This window comes from Haliaeetus albicilla, chromosome 2 (assembly GCF_947461875.1).
Source record: "Haliaeetus albicilla chromosome 2, bHalAlb1.1, whole genome shotgun sequence".
NCBI classification, from domain to species: Eukaryota; Metazoa; Chordata; class Aves; order Accipitriformes; family Accipitridae; genus Haliaeetus; species Haliaeetus albicilla.
In genome coordinates this window covers 58764598-58792434 of record NC_091484.1, presented here as the reverse complement: position 1 = coordinate 58792434, position 27837 = coordinate 58764598, and the positions used below count along the sequence as shown (strand labels likewise).

The 27837-nt window shown below is 38.8% G+C and overlaps 1 protein-coding gene across 11 annotated transcripts in view; it reads right to left on the bottom strand.

Moving 5' to 3' along the window:
* Positions 1–27837, bottom strand: part of CACNB2 (calcium voltage-gated channel auxiliary subunit beta 2) — a 269194-nt gene that overhangs the window by 74892 nt on the left and 166465 nt on the right. For 7 of the 11 annotated variants that reach the window (XM_069776370.1, XM_069776389.1, XM_069776379.1 and 4 more), the window contains one exon: positions 20468–20587. In XM_069776370.1, the coding sequence (XP_069632471.1) occupies positions 20468–20587 (120 nt within the window). Of the gene's footprint in view, positions 1–20467; positions 20588–21083; positions 21117–21416; positions 21927–27837 lie in introns of those variants that run through there. The other 4 variants (XM_069776414.1, XM_069776423.1, XM_069776465.1 and 1 more) reach the window with 4 other exon arrangements.

Sequence of the window (27837 nt, the reverse complement as noted above, 5' to 3'; positions counted from 1 at the left end):
CTGTTGTACGGAGAAAACTGCATTTGTAGAAATGAGGGCTAACATTGAAAAAGCTATATGTTTTAAAGCAAACTACTAAATGCAAAGATAAAGCAACTCCACCACGAACAGACCCAACCATTCACATGTCTCTTAAGCTGTACTTGTATACTGTTTTCTTTTATAAAAAGTTAAGTTTGAAATGCTGTTTTTCCAAGCACTTATCACATTGCAGTTAAACTTCTCCTTGGTCTCCTGAAATTTCAAACCAAGCAACATCATAAAAATAAGACAAAACTTGTAACAAATTCTGCCCATGCAGGACTATAAATCAGATTTTCACTTGGATTTTTTTTCTCCTGTGCATGCTCATACATCTGGAAAGGAAAACAGTAAGAGGAATCTTTTGGGTGACATATTGTTCAGTTTTACATTGCCAAAAGCTATTTTTAGCTCTTGAAAGTACCAAACGTTCTTGAGCAGAATAATAAAAGATAAAGCCACATCCAAAATTCAAGAGGCAAATACTGTCTCTGCCTTCATCCTTTCCACGTATAATGCTGAGGGCTATAAAATCAGAGTCCCTCAAAAATTAATGTTTGCAAATTCTCTACCTCAGCACAGCGAATAGTCCTTTCAGAGCTCTTGATACACAGGCTAGCGCTGACCACTATGTGAACTTACAGAACATGCTTGCTGGTTAGAGTGAAGGCAGACAGTTAACTTTGCAAGCTGAGAGACCCAACTATAAATCAGACATGAAAACATGAAACATGTATCGCACTGTTATTTAGTCATGTTGAAAGGGTTATCTATAAAAATATGCTTGACGTATGAACAGTTTAATAACTCCCATTCCACTAGATTTGCAATTACTGCACCTACTTTTCTGTGGAAAGACAATATTCCTCCCTCATAAAAAAAAAAAAAAAAAATAAGCAAAGAAAGCAGGGCAAGGGAAACACTAATAGGAAAGCACATGCAACAGACATGGCTGAAGTGGCATTATTTGCAAAGGTAAATTGAACTTTAAAAATATTAGAAATGTAAATTTATCTGTGATTTTTCACCAGTCTAAAAGAACATTGTCATTGAAAAGCTATCAACTACAGAGATGTCCTTTTCCATTTAATAGACATGTAGACTACTGCATTTACCGATACTGCACATATCTCGTAGTCTTTGTTATCATAACACACAAACTGGACAGGAAGAAATGTTTCGACCTTAAGCAAGAAAGCAAGCAAACAAAGAATCAAGCAGCAACAGCAATAGTACTCTCATACTGTGGACCAGCGGTCATCTTCAAGGAAAGGAAGAACATCTGACACATTGGAAGATTACTTAAAAAGTCACTTAACTGCCAAAAAAATACAAAAATAAATAATACCAGTAGAAATCTATTAACAGCCTCTAAACCTTGAAGAAGCTACCAACTTCTTGATGGCTGATTTTGAACACACTATCAACCATGTTTTAAGTTATGACACATGATGAGAAAGAGGTGCCAAAAATCAGGACCACAGGGCTTTCAAGGTTTTGGGGCTTCAGTGCTTTAGCCTGAGAGAATAACTTAACCTACATTGCAAGCAATATCACCACAGTCATCACCAACTCAATGTCTTAAAGATGCACATAACAGCTACAAGTGTGTGTGTGTGTACGGTAACTTGTACGCTATCATGCAAGAGGTTTTCTTATCTTGAAAATCTGGCTTTGTAGAAAAGAAACCCACCACAACTCACCACATGTACATAATAGATTGAGATAAGACATTTAGGATGACCAGAAAATGGTATCTGAGGTACTACAACAGAAGTTAATGGTTTCCAGACTGTATTTCTATAGACTGAAAGATGGAGGAGTACTGAACGTCACAAGAAAAATACTACAGCATTTTTTAAATCAGTGAGGAATGAGAGAACTATGAAAAGTTCTTAACTGAAACCCAGGAGAAACAAGTCTTTAAGGACCAGGAAGCAGAATTCTTGTGCAGTGGACAGGCAGGAATTAAGAGCACTGGTCACCCCAGCTTTACCAAAGTTATGACAAGTTCACTTAAAAGTCTCCACTGAATCCATCATGTATGTTGTGCTAGACCAGATCATTCATGCAAAATAGCTAACATACCTTATCTGGAAAAAAAAAATCAAAACAAACCACACCAAAAAACTAAAACTAAACAGAAAAACTCCAGATACATTCAAAAAATGGAACATAAAATCAGATATCATAATGTATAATTGTGTTAACTGTTCAGCAGCAGCAAGCCATGCATGCTAAGGAAGGAGTAGCAAAGAGATCTAGGTAGTGAAGGAAAATGTAAAAGAGAACCTAATTTAAAAAAATGCGAACAGGGGAAATAACAAGAGAAAAAAAGAAGCAGTGATCATTGCAATCATTACAAAGCCTGAGCCCAAAAGACTGCTTCAGACATCATGTTTGGTCAGCATACAGTGTCCAGAGCCTACAGCTGTACACGATTCTTGACTAAATCAAATCAGGTACTTTTTTTTTTCCCCTTTATTTCAACAGATTATTCATCAAGCAAAAGTCTGTGTCCTAAAACAAAGGTGAGCATGTGTTCTATAAAGACATGGAAATAGATCCTAATTGTGATCTATAAAATATTATGAAACACCAGGGAAAATCTTTACTACATCCAGAGAATTCAGCACTGAATCAAGTTAGAGCCATCTTGGGTGGGGGGAGGGAGAGGGGGGGAGGAAGGTTCATGCCTTGAGAGGGAATCCAGACAAGTGAAAAAAGTTGATTATATCTGAGACATTTACTGACTACATTTACAGTCTGTTTTTCTCTTACGCTATAAAACGGAACTTGTCATTTATTCCATGTGAATTCAGCTGCCTTTTCACACAGGACACCACACAGGTGTGATTTGACAATCTGCTAGTTGAAACATGAGTGGCCACTTTTAAAATATTTAAGACTTGCTATTTGAAAATAATCTAAATTTATGTATATAGAGACACACAATTTTAACTCTGGAGATATGTGTCCATCTTTTTGAAATATGAGCCATATATTAAGTACAACTACTTTTTACAGGTTAAAAACAGCCTTTGGAAAAAAGACATTCTGAATTTAGAGAAAATGTTGATGACTGTTACAGAAAGGCAAGCGGAATGGGTTAAATGCCCAATTTATGATAAGAATATAAAAAAAACCACCAGAGAACTGTAAATAAATCATACAAGTGTGCATTTGGAAAGAATTCACACATTCAATGATCCCTCTTCTCGCTGCTGGCAAAAAGAAGAAAGTTCCTGCTCTGTCTCAAGGCAGCTTAATGCATTCGTTGTGAATTTTACCCAACTTGCTGACTGATTGGCAAACACGTGAATGCAGGCAGTTAAGAAAGACCCCAGCAACTAGACTAGACATGAAGGGTAGATGGTGTGCTGTCTACACAGTTGGTTTTATTTGCACAGATGAGGAGCCAAATACTGGTGATGAAGGAATTTCTGAAAAGGAGGTCATATCCTTCCCCTCATAATTTCCTCTCTCCTCTTTAAACTCAACACAGAGGCAGCTCTCAAGATTTGCAAAAATTACATTTTCTTACTGTGATGATTGGTGCCTCTTTTTCACATGTAGCAGGCAGCAGCTCCCAGTCCCTCCTCACCCCCTGCATCACTACCTGCCTGCAGAGATGCTCCAGCTGGGCACGGAGGAAAGGAGCAGGCTGCCTGGGACTTAATGCACCTTATCACCATGGCTAACAAGGAGAAATTGAGGAAAAGGGGAGAGGAAAGTATTAGAAATCTGAAGAGAATAAACAGGCCAGGTAAAATATATAGCAAGATAGAGAAAAGTAGTGTAAAACCACTACCAAACAGAGCTATTGTACTTGTTGTCATGGTTTAACCCCAGCCAGCAACTAAGCACCATGCAGCCACTCGCTCGCTCCCCCCACAACCAGTGGGATGGGGGAGAGAATCGGAAGGAAAAAGGTGAAACTCATGGGTTGAGATAAGAATACTTTAATAGGACAGAAAGGAAGAAAATAATAATGATAATAATAAAATTACAATAATAATAATAAAAGGATTGGAATATACAGAACAAGTGATGCACAATGCAATTGCTCACCACTTGCCGACCGATGCCCAGTTAGCTCCCGAGCAGCAATCTGCCCCCCCCAGGCCAACTCCCCCCAGTTTATACACTGGGCATGACGTCCCATGGTATGGAATACCCCTTTGGCCAGTTTGGGTCAGCTGCCCTGGGTGTGTCCTGTGTCCCCTCCCAACTTCTTGTGCCCCTCCAGCCTTCTCGCTGGCTGGGGATGAGAAGCTGAAAAATCCTTGACTTTAGTCTAAACATTACTTAGCAACAACTGAAAACATCGGTGTGTTATCAACATTCTTCTCATACTGAATCCAGAACATAACACTATACCAGCTACTAGAAAGAAAACCAACTCTATCCCAGCCAAAACCAGGACAGTTGTCCTACAAACAAGACGTGATTTGAATGTAATCCCATGTTGTAATGAAATCTGGACAACCCCTGCATTTTAGAAAATTAGGACTAGTCAATTTATGTCTACATATAAATTAGCTATCCCCTCTATAAAGTACCTGTTTGGGAAATACAGAGGTGAGAAGAATGGCCCTGGATCAGAAGTAAAGCAGAAGTCTTTTAAAATGTACTTTCAAGGGTACTTTAATAATGAACTCTAATTCAGAATCATCTTAAGGCCACAGTTTTATGCATGCCTTCAATTCTTTTCAGCCAACATTCTCACCAAAATTAAATGCTGTCTTCCCATGATCCCCAAATTACATTTCTTACTCTTGTGCAGCCTCTCTGCTCAACCCAAACCACAATTTGGACGTCAATGGGGTGAACAGGATCACAAAACTGATACTGCTTGTACCTATTTTTTCTCATTAGGTTACATGTAAGTCTAATAGTTCTCAGTTTTATTTCACCATGCAGTCACATAAAAACTTTTCCAGCAAGTGGGCTGGACCACAGCATTCATCTTTAGAAAATACTGCATAAAGTTTACAGCATTAACTGATTAGGGCAGTCCAATAAAAAACTAAAATAACTGCAAATTAATTCTGCTTATGAACAAGTTTAAATATAATATATTTGGAATATGTTTCATTTTCAAATGTACACTTTATCTGGTTGTTGATTTCATGCTTTTTTGAGTAATTGTGGGATAAAAGCATTTTGCTTCATGGACTGCATTTTGACTTAAAGTTAAAAAAATTTCTTTCACTATTTAATGTGCAGAAATTTGCTGCAGCCTCCTAACAAACAAACAGACTTCTTTCACAGTCAGTGCAGTCTCATTTCTTTACCTGTATCTATTATTTGCATACATACATTATACATGTAATAAGTGCCTGCTTTGATAGACATTCTAAACTGTTCAGAGTAATTTTAAAAAATTGGAAAAGCCTATCTGCTAACTTCTACTTTAACTAGGCTAAATATAATGACTAAGCCCAGGCTTGAATACAGAATTCATATTAGAATTTAAACACTCAACAGTAAACAAAATGTGTTACTCAAAACTGGCTTTCTGCATATGCAACCTACCACCTCACAACTTTCGGGAAAGTAGGAGTGAATTAAGGTCCATTTAATATTCGACAGATTTTTTTTCTTTTAAGTTCTAGAATTACACTAAAATATGCTTCTGCTATTCTTCTGAATTTGACTCTGAGATGAAATAATAATTTAAACAGGATGTATGTGTTACTAAATAGACCTGTTAAATTTGCTTTGTAATGAAGTTGGTCCAACGAATTCTCCCTCTAATGGGGCTGAAACCAGGTCTCAAAGCAGCTGGCTGGGAGCACGACAGTGTCAGTATGGGTCTTAAGTATCATCTGCTGGCCATGGCTGGCTTTTTGCATGCTAGTCTGAGTTGGCTTTTAGCAAGGTTGTTAAATCTTTGAGCTGCTGGTCAGGAAGTGGAAACAATTTAATTTTTTTCCATGTCTAAAAGCAGACTCGAGGAGAATCTGATGTTAAAGCTTCTGTTGGTCATCCCAGGGAGGGAGACACTGAGGAAGCATGTGTTGGGACTCAGAACTGAAGAGAAGACAAGAAAAAGATCAGAAACATCTGCAGAACATTCAATGACGATTTGTGAGATTTTATCCCCTCTGTCCCCTTCCAAAATGAAACAATTTTCTGTAAACACGTAGCGCCTCAGACAACATGCAGTGAACCATAACTATTTGGTACACCTGCAGACAATGTCAAACAAGAATCTGGCATTGGAAGACACCATAGATACAGCTCAACAAAAACTATCATACAATATAGGTGAACCTACAGTCATACAAACAGGTCTACTTGCTCTGAAAAACTGAAACAAAGCAAACATGTAAAGCAAATGTTTGTGAAGGATGAGCAAGGCACAACTGTTAATACCTTCCACTACAAGTGCATTTTATGCAACAGAGATGTGACAGAGGCAGTGGCTGGTTTACTCTAGTTATTTTAACTACGTTTTCTACTTTTATTATCCTCTCTTTTTTATGAAGGTCACCCGAAATCAGTACACGTTTCAGTCTCACTGGAGACAGCTGATATTCAAAGGGCTGTGAAATAGCCAAAGTGCAGAAAGAGTCTGAGCTTCAAGAGAGCTCTGGGACACCCTGAAACACCACTGACCACCACACCCAGCAGTCTCTTTAATATGACAGAGTGATCGATGCATTGTAGCAGAGATGCTTACTGGTATAATACAGTGTTCGGTACCCATCATTTGGCGTTTTACAGATAATTAGAGAAGCCTTACCCTCCACACATCAAATTTCTTTGGGTGTTATTCAACTCACTGCTAAATTCGACAGTGTTATGCAAGAACATGTGCGTCCCCCACCTCTGCAAAAGGTTTCTCTCCTGTGCATACTTGATACTGATTTCACACAGGGCCCAGCATTTGCTAAAGCTGTTTCTGTCCTTAATATAGTTAAAGCAACACACAGCAGCTGCTCAACGGTTGCTAAAAGAAACCATGCACTTAATTTGCTGGGTCTTCAACCATTTATCTTCCTTTTACTGTACTAAAGACCTCACACTTTACTAAAGATCTCAAACCTTATATAAAATGTGAAGAACCTAAGTCAAAAGGAGTACTGAATGTATTGAAAATGTAACTTCAAGCTTCTTTATTTGAACAAAAATCTACTACAATGATGAGAGTAAAAAAAAAATAAAAAAAAAATCAACGTTTAAGGTTTACAATTCTTCGATAAGTGACAAAATTCTACAAAAACATATTTTGACTCTCTTGAAAGGAATACGTGTGACCAGACTGCTTAATTAAATTTATATCCTTTGAACAAGATAAACTTGGGGTCTTAGACCTTGAGTAGCTGCTTAATTTACTAGTTAAATTCAAACAGTATGTTCTGAACTCCCCCAAGATGTTAGAAGATGTTATATTCTATTTCCATTCAAAGTTCCTCCACTGAAAAAAGAGCATCAACAGATTTCAGTAATTTGATAAGCCCTCCTTCCCCTTTTATCTCCACTTAAACTTTCAGCTTTGTTAAACATGTAAAAGAAAGAAAAAAGGTCAGGACATTCAAAGTAGATAAATTGTGTCTGCCAACATATTCAATAGATAATATTCTATTTTATCCAAGCAGAATGGCTTCATTGGACGACTGAAAAAAACCTGGAGCAAGAGAAACAACTAACTCCTTGCTATAAATCAAGAGAAATGGTGTCCAACCTGGGTCTCCCATATTTCTCATAAGTGCTTAGGTATTTCTTAGGCCTGAATTGGAAGAGGGATCAGTATGTGAACTTTTCTCCAGCTGTATTAATGCCACATAAATCCTTGTGTCTACTTTGTCACTTGGTTTCTTTTACTTCCACTTAAAATATTCAAAACAAAAGCACTAATTTCAACAGGGACAAAAATTGTTTGTGGGTTTTGATGTGGAGGTTCTTGAGTTAGCTGTGGTTTATAGAAATTCCTGAAAATAAATGAGTTTATTGACGAAAATCAAGACTTCTTTTTCAGAGCTTTTGAAAAGAATCAGCATAGTATTTTTTTTATAATGTCTAGAGCTTGATGCTATCATTATATGGATAAACAGAATCTGAACAGACAGTATCATTGCAATACTGCCATTGAATACTCTATATAAGCACCTAAATGAACTATCTCACAAAACAACCATATGCTTTCTGCAGCATCTCAAAGAAATGGATTTAGGACTTGAAGTTATTTTGGTTTGTAAACATGCATAAGAAACTTGACAGTATCAGTAAGGCATTAATTTTTTATTGCTTTTCAAAAAGAGAAGTGTCTCTGTGTTCACAATTAATAAAATGTTTACTGTTCATACACATATGATGAATTTTAGTTTCATACAAACATTTGAGAATAAGATACAGCTATGGCATATTTAGTAGCCTTTCACCTCTGCAATTCCAGGCTCTCATAAAGGAGTTTGCTTTAGTGGGCATGGTTGATTACATGTAGTGGGGTTTTTTGTGACAAAAGACCACTGTGGTGAGAGCTTCAAATCAGGATTGAAACATACAGAGAGAATCCGTGGGAAGTCATGCACAAGGACAGACATTCATAGTGCCTAGAATTAATGATCATAGCTTCAAGAACCCAGTGATAAATAAAACATAGAAAAAGGTATCAAAAAATGTCTTCGTGATGACAGGAAGGATGCATACCGGATGATACTGATATTTTGTGTTCCAGCTGTTGAATTATGCTTGTCTTCATTCCCATCTGAGTGTGCAACAGTCCTGCAGTAATAGCAGAATCTATAGCTCATGAATATAGGGGAATTGCTGTAACACACACTGAAGTTCAAAGAGAAAATGCAGGTTTACTTCTGTGGGAACACAACTACCCACTGGATTGCACAAGGCAAAATTTCTAGCCTGAATTTGCCAGGGGCATTCAGGAAGAAATATTGAAACATGTCATTTTTGAGACAAAAATATGATCTCCTCAATTCACGACAGAGTGAAGCAGATAAAGCAAATACATTGCTTTATGCCCTTTTGTGTCTTGCTCCTTTTCCTGGGATTAAGTAACAAGAGTGTAGACGTGTCCCTGCTCACACCAGACAACTTCAGAAGGGAAGCCCTGAAGAGCAATCAAATTCACTTGCAACTGATGAACAACCAACAGCATGTGCTGCTGTACCAGAAACTAGGATCAGCAGTAGGTTAAGTGCAAGATCCTACCCAAGACAAAAGAAGATGTATTTCTCAGCTGAAAAGGGTACACACTTTCTTTTTCAGTCTTGTGGTACGGAGCACTCTGTCTCCATCCACATCGCCATGCCACGGCACACTGTCTGCCTATGAGGCTGCACCACGCTCACTGTGGTTAACTGACCTGGCTTAGAAATAACCCTACCAAAACAAATGAACTGAGCAGCTGCGCATGGAAACTTCTTAAACTAATGCTTTGGAGCCTAAGTCACTGCCATGAAACCACACTGCCAGAGAGACACAGCACAATCAAAAGGTGTGAGAGAAAGACTGTCAAATCTGAGAAATGCAAGGTACAAGTTGAGTCTTTCCAACCTGCTCAAGAATGTCAACGTTCAACTCCCTGTATCTCCTCCTTCCCACCAGATTTTCTTCAAGAATCACAGAACAAGGCTGTGTGAATCAATCCACATTACGTCTGTCCCTTTCCAAAACTCTTTTGACCCATTTACCCTTCCCTAATCTCCCCTGGTCCTCAGGCCTGTACCTCAATCATGGGCTTTCAAGAGAAGCTCTTGGTTTGAGAGCTTTCCTTGGAGATTTTAACCAGCACTGAGCCTAATGCCAAGATAAGCTCTTGCTCTGGAAGGCAAACAGCAAGGATACAGTTATATGCTGGGTGATTTAATCTGGTGATTTTATGCTGAGTCGAGTTTAAAACTAGGAGTAAGGCATCTTCCCCTTTCTGAGGAACGAGTAAGGGTTTCAACTGCATTTGAGTTCACACATACACAGCCATGTACACCAGCACAGCTCCACGGCTTTATCCTCACGAGGGGGAAGCACCCATCTCCTTTGTCACAAGCTGCTGGAGTTCCCTGCGTCCCCAGGTCACTGCCAGCTGAGCGGGGACAGGCACTGGAAACACTCCTCCTCCTCCTCCTCGTCCTCCTCCTCCTCCTCTTCACCTTCCTGTCAGGGAACCTAAGGTCACATCCATCCCTGTGCCTGCAGCAGACAGCTCCAGCACCGGCCGGGCAGCAAGAGAAGGCAGGCCCACGCTCAGTCCCCACCGGACCAGGTTCACTGGACGCACCGGGGTTACTATGAAGGCAGAAAATAATGAGCAATACAGCTGAGCACTTCCATGGCGGCTCTGTGATACGTCTCAGCTGGATTAAACTACCAGGAAGCACCACAGGAGAAGGCAAGGAAACTTGTACTGCATGGGTGTCACACGTGACTCACTGCGAAAAGGCAATAAAGGGTCAAAATAATCAAAGAGCTGGGATAAATGTAGTAAGTTCTCTTACAGCTCCTCTGGGAAGGACACTTTCAGCTGTAATTTGACTGCTGCTAAAAGTCAGAAATACATTTGCCTTTCCAATTACTGCCATTTATTACTGCTGATTATTAAAAGCAATGTGCACAGCTGATTTGCAAGATGGCAGGTACTCAGCGTTTCTTCTCATTTTTATTTCAGTCAGGAAGCGTTTCTCTTATGACAAACAGAGGTGATCGGGAGCTATAGTAACCCCAAGTGCTTTGTGTCTATTTTACCGCAAGTGAAATACTAGAATCCAACAACTTTTTAAAACTCAATTTTCAAATAATTGGCAGAAAGGATGGAGCCAAAAAACAGCGGGTGCATCTCTTCTCATTTCAACAATCTGACATCTCCAGTCAAAATAATCAAAGCAGCTGCAGTCTGATCCTTCATCTTCCCTTTCAAGACATTTTTCCCTTCGCTTTTCCTCCACTCACTGAAAAAGGATGACTTGCAGATCAATAACACAAGTATATTTGCACAATAAAAACCTAGACCCTGCTTTCCATACCTGTCAAATGCAGCTCTGTTCAAAATACTGAAAATGAGGCATCAGTTTTCAAATTGGATTTTGGATTCTAGATATAATAAAACAACAAATCACCTTGAAAATAGATACCTACCTGAGAAGATTCCCAAAATGAGAATAAAGGTCAGTCTTGTTGATATGTATTTTAGTCACATATTTATCTTACATATTTTATTTTACCATCAATGTACTATCATACTTTTCCAAGAACAAAAATGTACAAATTTTACACTCATAAGCCAAAATAGGTTAAGCTGTTAGCACAGAAAGATCATTTTATAAGAGTCAGAAAGCTGGGAAAATTTTATTTCACCAAACATTCCAAGAAGCAAGAACTTCTAAGCATAATCAAATGAGAAGTTCACATTTTAATGCCCGTTATTGGAGGCAACCAAAAGAATAAACAAAAAAAGTAATAATACAATTACAGTACACTAAAATTACCCAAATATGGACAGGGAGGAGACTAAGCAAAGTAAAGCTGGAGATAGTAAAGAAAAAGAAAATGGGAGAAACCCTTGGATTCTCTACAGCAGTATTAACCTGAATTGTCTGCACAGTTGTATTGCTTGACATTGTATCACTTTTTAAAACTTAGGTACCATTTGCATGTGTCTTGCTACCAATAAATTTGGATTTAAATAAAAAACCCTGAATGCAATCATCATCTTCTTTATCTGTTTAGCAAGGAGGAGAAGGGTTTTTAAGAAAAATAAGTGCCAGAAGTAGCATTTCAGTGGGTACTATCTCATCTAAAGCTAGAGAATGCCACCTGAAACTTATATGTTAAGATTTCATATCAGACCCAATAAAAGTATTTGATTGCCTGCTTATTTGCTATTAGAGCTGAACTTGTTCAATCAAGTAAGTAAAAAATAAAACTAGGTGGTTGTAAACATTGTATGACTAAAATCCATTGGTGACATTTACATCACAAAAATGGAGGGAGAAGGGTAAATAGTTATCCATACTTTCACAAAGGACAAATGCCTGTTTAATCTTTGATAATTTGTGGCAGCCTAAAATGTATCTCAGCATATACATTTCACCTCAGGACTGATTATTTTAAAGGTATAAAATAGAGGGTTTATGCACTGCATATTTTGTATCATATTGAATTTGGGAATACAATCCAGGTAATTATGAAATGCTGGAGGAAAATGTCAGGGCGGGATTGGAAGTTAAATTCACAGAGGAGGTGTTCAGTGGTTTCTGTAGGCTCCCCAAGTGAATGTTAGGGGCAGTTCATGCTAAGTTTTTTGCTCTAGGATGTGCTTTATACAGAATAAAGAAGAAAAGTTGGCAGGAACACAATCAGAAAAGCATCAGTGAGGGTCTCTCTGAATCTTCAGATTTAATTAATTCCTCTCATACTATGAATTATGCAGAATCCAGACATTCTTCATAGTTCAAGTTGAGTTTTGCACTTAAAATGTTCCTAACCTGGGAACACAGAGTATCTTCTCCCCAGGTATCACAGGTTTACTTTGGGCTCCTACTGATTTTTCTTGAGTTTTATACCACCAGTGACTAGATTATGTAACTAATATTAAATTTTCCAAAGGAAATGCTTTTGAATTGGCATCTAACGTCAGTCTAATTTTGTACCAGAGCACTCTACTGCTACCTATAGTTAGAACTCATTGGCATCTTACATTAAATGTTATAAAACAAGTTGCAATTATGGAAAAAAAAAGATCATTTTTGAAGCTTCCTTCCATTACTTTTTTTTTCCAATTAAGTATAAAACCAGAACTACAGATACCTGGTTTTTTTCTTTTTTCTTCCTTCCTGTGTTTTTGGGAGAGTGGTTTAGTGAGAAGGGAGGGGATTCAGACCTTTGCCAAGGACTCAAGAACCATATCTGGGGCTTTGTTTTCGTTGCAGATGACAAGTACTTCCCTGCATAATAACACACATCAGCCAGTTGTCCGCTCTAACAGAAATGAGGTTAGTTCCTGAACTGGGTGGAAAATAGCTACTTAGGTACAACAGCAGAAAGCATAATGCTTTTGTTGTGCAAACTAGTCCTTCTCCAAGCCGCTGCACCACATCGCGTGGAGCAGGGTTAGCTGGGGCACCTCTGCAAGGTGAGCCACTGTTGCCTGCACTGAAGTCCTTACTCCATCGCATTCCTGCTTCCAGAAAGCCCATGGCAGTCCACCACCAGGTCTGACCACAGGATAACTTTGTTCTCTGATAAAACCCTTCTATTTTCTCACAAGTTAATTCTTTGGTACAACAGTTCTCCCTGAGTACAAAATAAACACTTTACAATGGGAAGTTACCAGCTGTAGAACATAAATGGCCAGTTCAAGTCACCAGTGCTAGTTATCTAATACGTGCAGACATATATACAAATGTACATCCATATATACACATAGATGTGTATATGGATATATATAATGCATACATAAGCACAGACAGATATAAACACAGGTCCAGATCCACAGAAATTTAAAATCCTTTATTTTACTGAACTCAAGAATAACTAAGAGTCCTAATGCTTGTATAAACCTGAATCAGTAGTGCCTACCTTGAAAACATTTTACAAGTACACGTTTAATTTTAGAAAAATAAAAGATTTAAAAAAAGATAACCCCCTAAAAAATCTCCAGACAGATTCTACATTAAGCTGGAATTGAAATGGGAAATATACATCAATCACTTAGGAGTAGGAAAGATATAATTATGTAAATTATTCCCAAATAGATACTACAGATGCAAAAAGCTCAGCATTTACCTTAAGATGATTACAAACATTTTAGCTACCTTTAACAATGGTCTGTGCCCTGAAATCCTATTTCCCCTGTATTGTTGAATCAGTATTCTCTTCTAAGTAAAAAGACGTATGCTAAGCACTTAAAAACCCACGGCATTCAGATAGCTGGACCAGCTGCTGAGAAAAGTGAAGGTCTGGGCTACAGCATACTGTCTCGGATGTTAGCAAAAGTAAATCAGACCCTATAAACCTCAAGAAAGTTAATGAAGCAGGTCATATTTGTCTTAACTGGAAATTGCTTAGAGTGACCAGCAGCACCTACCTCTACCTAACATCAGCCAAAGAGCTCACCTTTGTGCCAGCCTGAGCAGCCTGCAAAGGCGTACCTTAATTCCTCCTTTCCCAGGGTCCATCAACCACGCTCCCCCCCCCGCCACTCACAGAGAGCAACCCCAAAGCCACTTCTCACCCTGTCGTAGGATTCCCACGCCCCTCTGCAGCCCCCGCTGACCCCCACACCAGCACCGGACCCGACACCCGGACCCATCGGTCACCACCGCCCCAGCCGCAGCGAGGGCTGGCCTGAGCACGCTTACTCTGCAGCCTGGCTCAGCAGCCACAGGTAGGAGGTAGCACGTGGCTGTCACCGCGTACGACTGGCCAGCAACAGGCAGGTGAGAGTTTGGGAACCTCTGCGGGAACCTCTGCAGTGCCAGCCGCGCAGCAGAGGCTGACGGCTAGCAGGCTGTCTCTGCCACCGAGACCCGAGGGAGGAGGAGCAGAAAAACGTCCGGATGAGGATTTAAGATGCACGCGGGTGTTTGCACCTGGCTTACAACGCTTACTTTGGTCAAAATATTTCTGCAACACTTCTTTTAATAAAGAACTGATTTAGTTTTACAAAGAGAAACACCTGTACTGCCACGCTTTATACCGTAATTTAACCATACAGGTGAAGTCAGAGCAAAGACATCAAGGAAGCAAGCAGGCGCATGTCAAAGCAGCAGCTGAGAGCAGGCAGAAGAGCTGTGCTTGTCCTCAAGACTTTTTCTCAGTATTGTGTCTCTATTCCTCGGAGACAATTTATCTCTTAATGGCGATTATTTGAAGGATGTCAGGATACAAAAGGATCTATCTACGGTTACGTATCTAAATTTAGGCTGTGTTAATATCCCTTCCACTCTTTTTTCTACTCGCAGCCAAGAAGCAAAAGAGGAAAGGATACTTACGAAACAGATTTGATCACTCCATAATCACAGTATGAACGGGAGATGACAAATGTGTTTTTTTTAATTAGAGAGGGTACTATTTCTGGAGCATTTGATTCCATGTTACATGAGATCCTGCTGGAAGAAACAATTCCAGCCCCCAAACAATGCAGCCCAACAGTGAGAACAGATAAACTGTTCAGGAAAATAAACAACATAATGACAGGTACTAGCGTAGAACAAGTGTATATACACTTAAATTGAAGACAAAATAGATCATGAATATAAACAAGAAAAAACTATAGGTCACAGACAGCAGTATAAAGGGAGCTGCTTTACGTCCCAATGTTGCAGTCCTAGGAAAAAGCAGCAGAAATGAAAGAAGAAAATGAAGAAAAAGAATATCTGTAACCTGATTTGAGCAGATCCAGCAATGCAGAACTCGCCTGCAGCTAAGCAACAACCAGATTTGCAACTGCACTTTTGGATCAACAACTCATTTATTTCCAGCTAGACCACTGTGCCAGCTCCCATGTAATCCCAGCAACTCTGACATGCAACATTAGCTATCTAAATGGTATCTAAACGCAGTGGAATTATTCTAAAACAAAAAGGGCAAATGAGAAGAAATCAATGAAAAAAAATATTACCATACACAACAGCTAACACAAAGTGCTACCCCATGTTGCTACGGCTTTGGGCGCTGTTCAGCACCGCAATGTTCTTGTAATTCAGAGAAAATAGAGTCTCCGTGATGGAACAAGCTGACACAATATAAGGACACACATCAAGGTGATGGGCACTTCTGGTCTGTCAAAAATGCTATTGCAGCTTAAGTAGACATACCTTAACTAGCTTTGCAGCTGCCTGCTAGCAGCATGGGGTCATTCAGAGACTGTGAAACCTGTCTGAGAGTGAATAAATACTTAAATAACTAGTCTTGGCACACTGCACTGGATAATTACATCTGACAATCATTTTCATGCCTTCAGCCTTGCAGGGATATGTAGGCATTATCCTAGCCTGCTACACGTTTCAGAGCTGTGGTCCCCAACCCATGCATAGAGGCAATGCATTACACTTACGACATTGCGTTATTACTCACGGTAACAAAGCCATCACCACTACTACAACACACATCAAGAAACCAAAACATGACAGCTTATATTATTGCCTAAGAGCCAGCAAAGGGATGCCTGGTATCAAAATTTCAGTGGTTCACCATCTGAACGTAAAAATTATTTAAATGGCATTTTAAACTAGGACTATGGATAGTTCAAGTTTTAACAAACTCCTAAACGGATGCTAGCAGAAAAGCACTAGGTGGAGTGCAAACAAAACATTGCTCAGAGGAATTGAGTTTTGCTGTTACGGACACAGTTACCAACTTCTGGAAGGCCATGATCTGACTTTGACAGCCGTTTAAGAAGTTAAGGACCAAAGGGTGTTGAGAGCAATCCTTAACAGAAAACAAAGAGCATAGGGCTGTCCTTTAGTCCCAGGTTGGAAACAGAAACTGGATTATTAACTGGCACTTTTCAGTATCCAATGTGTTAGAAATAACTGAAAAAAAAATTCTATTTTCCAAAATGCTGAAAATTCTATAGTTCTCATTTGAAAATTGTCTCTACACAAGGAGCTCTAAAGCCATGGGATTAAAAAAAGAGGCAAAATCTAAAAATTTGAAGACAGGAGACTGAAGAGAAGAAAGAAGTTACTCTTGCAGAAGAGAAGGAAGAGGTTTACAGACCACCTGACTAATTGTATTTAAGTCAAAAAATAGTTCATAAAATATGATGTGCTTGAGGCAAAATAAATCAAGGGAATATTTGAATTGATTTTACCAGCATCAGAGAGGGCCAAAAATCATTATTGAAGTCCCCCTTCTTATGTACAAACGTTAGCTCATTTAGTACTGAATTTTAAGGTCTCACTAATACTCGTACCTCACAGTTTTCCTTTGATCTCATCCCTCTCACTTGGTGCAATATTTTAAGGGATAATTAACCAAATACTTGCAAGGAATGGACAAAAAAAAATCTTTACTTACTATCATTTATTTTTAATCCTCACTCTTCAAAACTAAAAAGCTTTTTTTTCTGTAGAAATGCAATTTTAAAAATATTAACACTAAAAGCAAATAATGTCATCGGACTTCTTATTTATTTTTTGGCTTGTGAAGGCTTAAGATTCATGTTTTTATGGAAATAGGAAATTCAGTAAAATACCAGTAAAAGCCGTTAGATTTGGGCATTGTTAGCATGCCCTACTCAGCCACAACACAGGCTGTCTTCATCCTAGAGATAGCCACATGCTATGGGCTATGAGGAGGATACCAAGAAAATCTTCAATACCTTGAAATAGGTTTTTTCTGTTTGAAACAAAACAAAAAACAACCTTTCCGCATTCGCATTGCTAAACCGTTCTAACCAAAACATTTCATCTCCGTTTTAACAGCTTCATTTGAGATTTGTTTCCCTTGGGATTAGCTGCTGGCCTGCAGGTAGCCTCATCAGTTACCTCTTAATTTTCCATCACTGGATGACTCCAAACATGCGCCCGTGGCCCCACCTTCCTTACAGTAAGTCACATGCCAAAGTGAGTCAGCAAAATATGCTTAACCATTTTCCAGAGAGGCAATGCTTGTATAAAATAAATAAATAAATAAAACCAGCCAGAATGTGTGTTTTCTTACAAGCTTTTTTGTTTTTATTTTCCCTGTTTGGATGCGTATCAGATCTGTATATTATACTCTGGCTTCATGTTACACAAACACTTAGAATCCATAAAAATCCAAACTTAAAAACCTTAAAATCCTCCTAACAACTTGCCATTGTGTGCTTTATTACTATATTTTTCTCTTCAGTTTAAGGTGTTTTCCCTAGCTGTAAGGAAGGAAAATGGATGTCATTAAACTGTTTTCATTAAGTGCGTGACACAGTTCAACAATTTTTTTTTCTACCCTTAATTCACTATCATTTTCCCTCCACCACTGCATTATTCATGTATGTCATCCTCTTCTAATTCCTGTGACAAATACAATTCTAATGACTTTATTTAGGATCAACGCTTCCACTCACAATATTAAAAGGGAAAAAGTTAAAGCAGCTGCATCACTTGCTCTGCCTGATAGCTGGTCAGGGCGAAGGCAAGGCAGCTGTGGAGAGCAGGCAGCAAAACCTGCTGCCTGTGGGAAACAGGTCTGGGTGCACACAGGAGCCAGGCAGTACCAACAGAAGTTACCGCTCCAGTAACTTACTGTGTTTCGGGGAGGTGAAGTACTGAATCACCAATAAAGGCAGAAAAGCACACCCTGACATATTTTAGATCTACCGGGCTAGGTTTAATTTGCATAGTTTTAAACATTTATTTCAAATGTAAGCATCAAATGCATGTAATATTTTATTTAATATTATTAATTTAAATATTACACTACTATAGCCACTACATAAAACTATTTCCGTACATTACAGCCTGGAACGATTTTTAACATTTGGCTCGAAAAACAAAACCGCTAATGTAATTCCAGCTTTAATCCATTTTAAAGCACAAATGATTTAAATAATTCATTTTGTGTTTTCTATATGGCTGGAATTACCCATTGTTGTAGCAGGTTGATTTTGGCAGTGCCTTTGCTACTTTGACTGTTCACAAGTTGTCTTACAGTCTCAGACGGTGTCAGACCTAGAGACTATATCTTATGCCAGCTGGAGTGAGAACATTGCTTTGATGTATAGAAATACAGTTTTAAAAAGTCAGGGTCTGCTAGTAGTTTCTCTACAAACTACAATGGCAGCTGTGTTAGAGGTCATGAATATTACATAAGGGCTGTCCATGTATTCAAGCCAGCATCAGTAAGCCAAATTCCCATAGCAACACTCGCATAGATTTACTCATTGCTAAGAGATGCATCAGTTCAGCAGCAAGTGCTGTACTGCTACCCTGATTAGTCTGCAAGATATTATTACTTCAACTCTGAAAGATTGTGCATTTACTGATAAAATTCAACACTTCACCTGAATTTCAGCACAGCCTTTATCATCTTTCTTAAGAGCAAAGAAATCTCACACTAGCAAAAAGCAACCCTGATAAAACTGAACCTCCTGATTACAATCAGCAACATCTCTAAGATACAAGGTGGAGGGGAAGAAGCGGGCTGCTTCTGTGGCATTTCTGCTATACCGATCCCAGGACAGCAGGACCTGACTTCAAAGGGATGTTCAGGATCTCTTGGCAAGTTCTAGCATCTTATTAAAAAGCTGCTTTAGGAGCTCTTATTAGTCAACAATTACATTTTTCAAAAAACCATCTTTGGCTTCCCTGTTCCAAGCTTTCTAGCTCGATGAAGCTGTCTGCTTCTGCATTATAGTACTGTGTTATTTATGGAGCTGGTCCCCGCCATACCATCAGGTGTACAGCACAATGATCTGAACTCCCGAATTTCTGAGGAACCCTTGTAAAACAGGTGGCGTAAATGGGCAGAGGCAAAGCTAGCAGCGGAAAAGGAAACGGAATGGGAGACGGAAGGGAGATAAGGAAATAAAAAAGAAGGCAAAATGGAGGAGGGGAGTCGGGGAGAAAGTGAGAGAGAAATGCAGATCAGATAGATCTGAGGAAGGATCTCAATACTGTATTTAAATATAAGATATGAAAATGGAAAACAGAATATGGAAAACAGTAATACACTGAGATCTGGCAGATAGCATAGAAAAAAGAAAAACTGGAACAAAGTGATAGATGAATGATAAAAAAATAAGATAAGCATGATTTTTACAGGTGCAATAGTATTTAAAGATACAGCATGGATGAAAGAAAAACAAGCCCATACCTTTTCACTGCTAAAACCCTCACAGTCCTAAATGCATCTCATGGAAAATATATAAACACACAGCAAGAACCTAAAGCTCATTTAGTATTTCCTACTAAATTGTCACTACCTGCCAAGAGTATGGAGAAGAAGGAGAAATCTTAACAAGTCCTAGAGTGTATTACTCACGGGGTCATTTAACACACAAACTGTAAAGAAAGTCAGTGAAGTCTTCAGGAATAAAAGACCTTTGTAACAGATTGTCCCTATTTACATGTGACTTGTACAGACTGACCCTTCATTGAAGGAAGATAAATAGGATGTTTGAGGGCTGATTTCTCTAAGTGTAAGTTTTGAGTGCCACAGCAATTCATGGACAAACTTTCAGAAACATCTCCCATAGGAACTCAAAGCTTTGACACGATACACTGCAATAAATGTGTATATTCAATAAAAGAAGAAATGCACACATTTAAATAAGTTTGTTCTGAAATACAGAAGTCAGTCAAGTGCCCTTTATGGAAAACTGATTCTAACTGATTTTTCCTGGAAAATATATTTTCTACTGCTGTCTGGAAAATCTTTATGAGAGATCTTATGCTATATGTTATCACATTAAAAACATTTGTATCAGTAATGGATGAGATGACAGTCCTTCAGAGCCGAACATTTTACGAGTCTGTGACATGAAACACCACCTTACCTTTGCTTTTTCCAGCTGTGCCTGGGCCTGTCGCTCTGCCTCTCTCCGCACTGCTTCCCTGTCTTCTTCCAGAGATACATCTGAATCGGATGGACGGCTGGTGTAGGAGTCCGCCGAACCCTGCACAAGACAAGGAAAAATAATGTCACAAGTTGTTTCAGTGTTCAAAAAACAAAAAGTAGAAGTGGTTATGCACCTTGCCTTTTCTCTTACTTCTGTATCCCTGAAAAGAGAATAAGTGCCCAAAAGGGAAAGTCACTTAGAAAAATTTTGGCTAGGTAAATGTTTTCTTCTGGAGACTTTCCAAAAGTGCAGGTGCCTTCCCCAGTGTTTTATTTCCTGCACTATCCCCGTGCTCTTATTTGTGTGCTTTTCAGCAAGCAGAGCCAGTTGCTCTGTAGAGTTACAGCAGTGGTGCAGTGCAGGGCTGAAGGACACAGCAGCTTCAAGGATGGCTCCATAAAAATTAAAACTCTAAACAGTGACAGTATTAGCAAGGAAACAGACTTTTTATAATCAAAATGCAAATTTACTATCAATAATCACCATTACACAATATCACTGCTAACAGATTTAACCTCTGCTATCCGTTTTTATTTTAGGGCAACCTCTTTACCTGACACACTTTCCCCATCAGAACTGCAAATGGCTCGTATCCATCTCTGCCCTTCAGCAAAACATGCAAATGACCACAAATCAACTTCCAACTAATAAAATCCGTCTGGACTCAACACATGTCCCTGTATCGCCACAATGGAAGCAGTCACAATGCCAGAACAGCTCTATAAATAATGACAGCTCTGCTTTCCCTCTGCATCTCCCTGCATACAAAATAGAGTTCTACTAATTCAATCAGAATGAAAACAACTGTCCTCTCCTCACCGTCTTTTTTTCTCTCCCTCTCTGCAATACATATAATATATGCTGATAATGAAAACGTAGGGCTTACACAGATATCAGAATTCTTCAGACGTCCTCCTTTGGCTCTTTTCAGAAGCCTGATCCAGGTGGCCTTCATTAGCCAGACAGCTCAGTTATTGTCCGCAGCTGCAGCGCCCGGCACTGATCTCATAAAACATGTGCACACTGAGCACCGCAGAATCACTGCTCCTTTCCTATCCATGCTCTGCTGTGAGAGCCTTCCTTCTCTTCCCTCTGCCTTTTAAGCTTGTAGCCTCACTGTTTCCAAGTATTCTACTGCAATTAAATTATTAAATTTTCTCATGCCAGTTAAAAAAAAAAAAAAGAAAATCCAAAAACCCAAAAAATCCACACCACCTCCAAAAATCTCAACCTGAATGATAAAAACGTAAAATAAACCAGACTTCAGGCAAATGTTGTGAGAGATGCTTCAGCTGATCATAAACTGCAATCGATCACAGAAAAATACCTAGGGCTTTTTCCTTTCTGTTTTGGGGGGCGGATTTGGCTGTTAAAAATAGTGCTTAGAAGAGAACCTTTTAAAATCCTGTGCAAAATGTATTCAGTGACATTTGCAAGTGCAAAGTTCATTTCATCTCTTCCTAGATTGGCTGGGGGTGGGGTAACAGGCTCTTCATATCACTGGGCATGCTCCATATGTGCAGCCTTTTACGCAGATGCTCACATCACACCAGGTTGTTAGCCTATGCCAAATTGCCATTTTACATCTCAAGGGTAAACAGCTGGAAAACGCAAGGTCCCTGTGAAACTGGAAGAGCTGGTACAGCGTCTCGTTCCCGTCATGTATGTCTGCTGCGAGCCACGTTTCCCTTGGACGCTCGGCTCTGTCACACAGCGCTTCCCTCCGCTGCAAAGCGCTGAGCTCCACTCTGAGCTCTCTTACAAAAAACGTAAATCCAAAAATACGCCTGTTGAGCAGGAACTTAACCCCCTAGTCACTGCTTATATTTTCCTGACATTAGCAGAGGAAAGAAGCAAAGAATAACAGCAACAGACCACTTAACACATAAATATTAGATCCTAATATGGCAAAAGCCAAACAAAACACTGAATTTCTGTATTCTGCTTTTCAGAGTCACCCTCTTTCCTTTCATAAACTGACAGGGGAATAACATACTAAGGCATGGTTTTCTAGGGCATTTATGATTGACTGACAGACATGCAACATTCTAGTTGAAAAAGATCACTGTAGCTTACTGCAGCTCCTGCCTTTGATATAAATTTACAGTTAGAGAAAAACAGAGAATAGAGATTACAGCTGAGAACAGTAATCACGCACATGTCATAGTATGTCAGCATCTCCCAAGAAGGACCGAATCCTGCCATGGTTTGTGTCTGCATAACAACAAAATTGCCCAATCACAAGTGATGCGGCAGCCTACAGTAACCACTATTAGAGCAAACACTAAACTGACAGTTTAAAATAAAGGTAAATTTTAACTATCCAAATGTTTTATTTTTTTCTTTCCTGAAGCCCGTAATAGTTACAGAATAGAGTTTAATAAGCTGTCTTTGAACTGATCAAAAGAAAATTATTCTCCAAGGGATATTTTGCTTACAGGAGTCCAGACACATCTGCTATGTTATAGTGATCTTCCAAAACTAAAACGCCTACTGAGCTAAAGCAAAAGAAGCAGAAAAGAAAAGAAATACACTCAAACTTCTGTTGACTTTTTCAAAAAATCTTGTCCGTTAAGAAAATACCCAGAGGCCCTGTAACCTCCCCAGAGCCTTTCAAATTTGGCTATTCTTTAAAATTTCCCTTTGCCACAACTTTGATGCAGCTCCCTGATGGAAACAGTGGCAACAGACGAGCAGCAACAAGCAGACAGAAGTTCAGAGTTTAAATCCTATTATGGTTGACACAACAGTGGCCTGTGGTCAAAACTCTTGACGTTGTCACAGCATTAATGAAAGCTGAGACCGTGATGAACTCCCCCATAGAGTCCCAGCCCCTAGGACACTCTGGGGTCCCTCAACACTCAACCCCCTTCAGAAAGGGCACATCCAAACCCCTCCCCACCAGCGCTGCAGTTCCTCCGTGCCACTCTGCCCGCAAGTGAGGCACAGTGTCATAAACCAACCCCAAGGTAACACTACCTTTAAATAAAACAAACTAACCAGCCATTAAGCCTGACACGGCAATCGCACAACGGCCACTGTGGGTGTTAGCTTTCTACAGCACTTCCACAGTCAACACATCATATTTTCCACTGACCAAGTGGCATGGCTTCACTTTTACTATTGTTCATTCTGCTGTCCAGAGTGGATGCTGCCTAACTGGTCCTCACCCTATAAAAAAAAAAAATTCATGAAGCACAGAAACATAATTCCTGTCTCTCCTAAGAGGGCAAAATGCCTTTTGGGTCAGGCCTGAATTGCTAAAATTGGAATTCCAGCTTCCAGGCCACAGAGATCATTTACAGTGCTGGTCATGTCTTGTGTTGGCCACAGTCCCAATACACATCCAAAAAAATCATAATGATTCCATTTATTTTAATTATATTGACAAATCACATGAATCAAACTCAACATTACATTTATTTTCCCAGTGGGACGGACATGGTCATGTAAATTTTCTGTGGAAAGCAGAAGCTGGGAACTTCTTCACTTCTTGAATATGGAAAAAAACCTCAAAGCCTGACACCAGGGCAATCCAGGAAAAGGGGGTGCATACAATTACCATTAATTCATTTTATAAACTACTATTTTTATTATTTTTTATTATTTTATTTAAGAATGTATTAAACCACTTTAAGATAAAAAAAATTCAAACTTAGATAAAAAATATGATGACACTACAGTGCAAATACCTTGACTATTCAAGGAAAATAGGGCCAAGTGGATGTACATTGTCCATTCATGAGCTAAGGAAACTACATTTCTTCCCTGGGTTACACAGGGTTTTGGGGTTGCTCTAGAGAACAGTATGGATCTTTTCCCAAGAGCTTCTGAAATTCAGCCTTTCTGAGATTCTGCAGGTCTCCATCTCCTTCCACTGAAATATGGAAGAGCTGCAGTAATATATGTATGTAATATATGCTACTGTAGCCCCCAATTCCTCATCTTTCACGGGAAACTGTCTAATAAAAGTGAGATAAGGCATGTTAATAATTACCCCATCTATTTATTCTTTTTTCCTTTTCTTTTCCTCCTTACCTGGGAGGTTTACAGACCCAGTTTGTTTGAAAAATAATTTCTTGTTTTAATGACATGCTTGACAAATATTTACCACTTATCTTACCACTTATTATATAAAATGAGTAGCTTCTATGAGGTATTCTTATAATATGAACCCATGCTTTTCACACTGCTAGTGGTCATATGTGATCACATTTGAGCTCCTTTTGCCTTCAAGACCATACATGTCTTCTTTAGTACTGTAGAAGTGTATCATCTTCAAGAGACTGGGTCCTTCAAGTAAGAGGTTTTTTTATTATTCTCCTTTACTTGCAGGTAGAAACTCCTTAGTTAAATTAGGTGGTGCCTCTAGATCTCTTATTCTCTCTTGTTAGTTTTCTGTAGCCACGCTTAACTTTGGTCAGTACAGTTGGAGCTTAAGTACAGGTTTTGAATGCAGTGTTACATTCATAGTGCAAAATCTGTTGATGTGTTTGGTCTGTTACTGTAATAAATTCTCACTGGGTTAATATAGCTATCATTACACTCGCAAATTCAGTCATGGCCTTTATATTATGTCTTCCTTCCTTATGTAAAAAAGAAAAGTGATTCTCTGAGCACCATGAGTTTCTCTTTAACAGGGTAATCCACATGAACTGGATATCATTAGGACACATAACTTTCCAAATTACTGAAAATTCTCAAATAATTCTCTTCTTAGAAAGATCAAACAAGTTCCTTCAAGTAGAGACTTTTTACATGATTATTTATTAAATGAAGGCATGAAGCAGTAAGCAAACACACAACAAGATTTTACAAGAAATAAGGAAATACATGTGACTGCACATATATAGAAACTCTTCATTTATAATACCGGGTTCTTCTCCTAGATATATTTTTCATCTCTTCATTCATTTAATGCGGAAGGGAATTTTAAATCCAAAAGGAGAAATATCTTTATGTCTCCATTGATTTATACCTTGAATATGGAAATCTCAGGCCTCACTGTGCCAATAAGAAGAACAATTCATCTCAATATTCAGAACTTATACAGATATATTGCTAAGTGTTTATCTTCTAATCTTGTTGAAATAGTAAGAACAACATCACGTGTCCTGCTAGGACATGATTTGAGATGGTATATTATGTCCTTGTGATGTGCTACCACTTCTTGTGTACTACAAAATAAGGTAAAGGAAAAACAATGTTGAAAGGTTATTTCCATAAAATTTTTGTTTCACTTAAAAGTATTTAAAACTGATTTAGAACAAAGGTAAAATGTGAAATGTTGAAGTTTAGCATGAAGTGAAACTGCTGACATTGGCAAATTATAAAATGCCAACAGGGAATACAGATTGTCCTGTTTCATCATAAACTGACCAACCTGAAATATATGAGCCACACAATTAGAAGGTGAGAAGCACTCCCACAAATGCATCAGTAGGGACCTCAGTTTGGCAGAGTGGCCACAGCTGGTAAAGGTGAAAATTTCTTATCTATGAAGTTTTCTCCAGATGTCTAAGCAACGTCATTATTTTGAACGATGTTGAAGAAAGCACAAAATGCTGCTCTGAGAATGCTACACAATGTTATATTGATGTTAATTAGTTGAGGACAGAATTTTTATGGAAAGACCAAATTAATTCCAATTAATTGTTTGGCATATATATTAGGTGTGCATGACAAAGTGAAGAGCTATATTTTAACAAAGGAAAAAGGAAAGACGTCATGTGTTCATTAAGGGGAATATCAAGCAGGAATTGTTGACTCTTTGTGTAAGGGCCATGGACACTTAACAGCATGGCAACTGCCAAGTCTAGTCCTGATGTCCTCTGGTCCTTGGCATGGGCCAGGCAGCACTTGGCCATTTGCCCACTACAAACACATTTACACTTAAATGCTGTAAAACTGTGCTCTCCCACAATTACTATACAAGGAGGGCTACCAGCTCCTACAGTAGTCGCTGAGATCCTCTGCTATGTTTGCATTTAAAAAACAAAACCAAGCTTGATTAGAATTTTATTGTTGTTTAGAGCTAATTGGGCATTGCTATGACATGCCATGGGGGATGTTCAAATAACAGGAGGAGTGAAATTTTAGAACAGCTGGAAGCTTTAGGGTGGCAATGTGATTAAAAAGGAGATTATATGGGAAACCAGTCTTCTCTTTACCCTTAACATGACTTTGGAAAGCTTGATCTCAGCACCCAGCTCAACATTAACAGGTTTCCAAGGCACTAATCCAATCGACAGCTGGATGAAAGCACAGGTTTTTAAAACAGCTCTTAGGTTTGCAGAAGCCTAGATTTTGGGACTCATGAACCAGGTAAACAGTTGTACCAGGTACTTTATCAGGGAAAAACAAAACAACAAAGAACAAAATAACCCCACACACCAAAAAACTCCACACATTTGCACTCACATTTCACATTAGCCAAATTTAGGCTAATTCCTGTTGCTTTGCTAAGGAAAAGTAGCATGAGTAGGTACTTTTAGAGGAATTATAGCCTTTTCATGGCAACTCTGCAGAAAAACTTTGGCAATATGCAAATTGTTTCCAAAAGGGCTGCTGCAGAGCTCAGCCTGGTTAGCAAACAGACAGACCCCTCAGTCAGAGCTAAGCTTTCCCCAAATCTGTGAGATGCTCTGGTGTGTTATAGCTTACCATGTTTTGTAAAAACCATCTAAAAGGGAAAACTGCTTGAGACCCTATTGTACCAGGCACTGTAGAGTCACAAAGTGAATGAAAAACCCTGCCTAAATGAACTTGCAATCTAAAGGATGAGAGAATATGAGCAGGAAAAAAAGGAATAAGAAAGGGATCAAGGTAGCAATGCAATAGAAAATAAAGCATTTTTAAATATTCGATACCAGCATTATGACTCATCTCTTGCATAACCATGGTGGGTTGTTGTTTAACTAAGTTTTCTATATGTATTATGGCAGGGATTAGTTCTGTGAAAACCTCTGAAGGAGGATAATCTGGTAGCTCTGTATATTCTGACAGATTCTCACACTTATGAAACAAGAGAAAGTGCTTTTGAGGAAGAGGGCAATGATAGGAATATAAGGAGGTCTCCTAGCTTATCAAAATATGCTTTATCAACAATATAGTCACATAATTGAGAACTTTAAAAACAAAAAAAAATCCCCCAAACTAAAGAAAAAAAACGGGATTTGATTTTTCGAGACAATTAATTGGATCTAGAGGATGGGATTAAATTATTGATGATTTTGAGCTGTAAGGAAAAGTCAGAGCAATGACAGAGCTAAGATGTTGCCAGTGGAATAACTCAGAGACAAGTATCG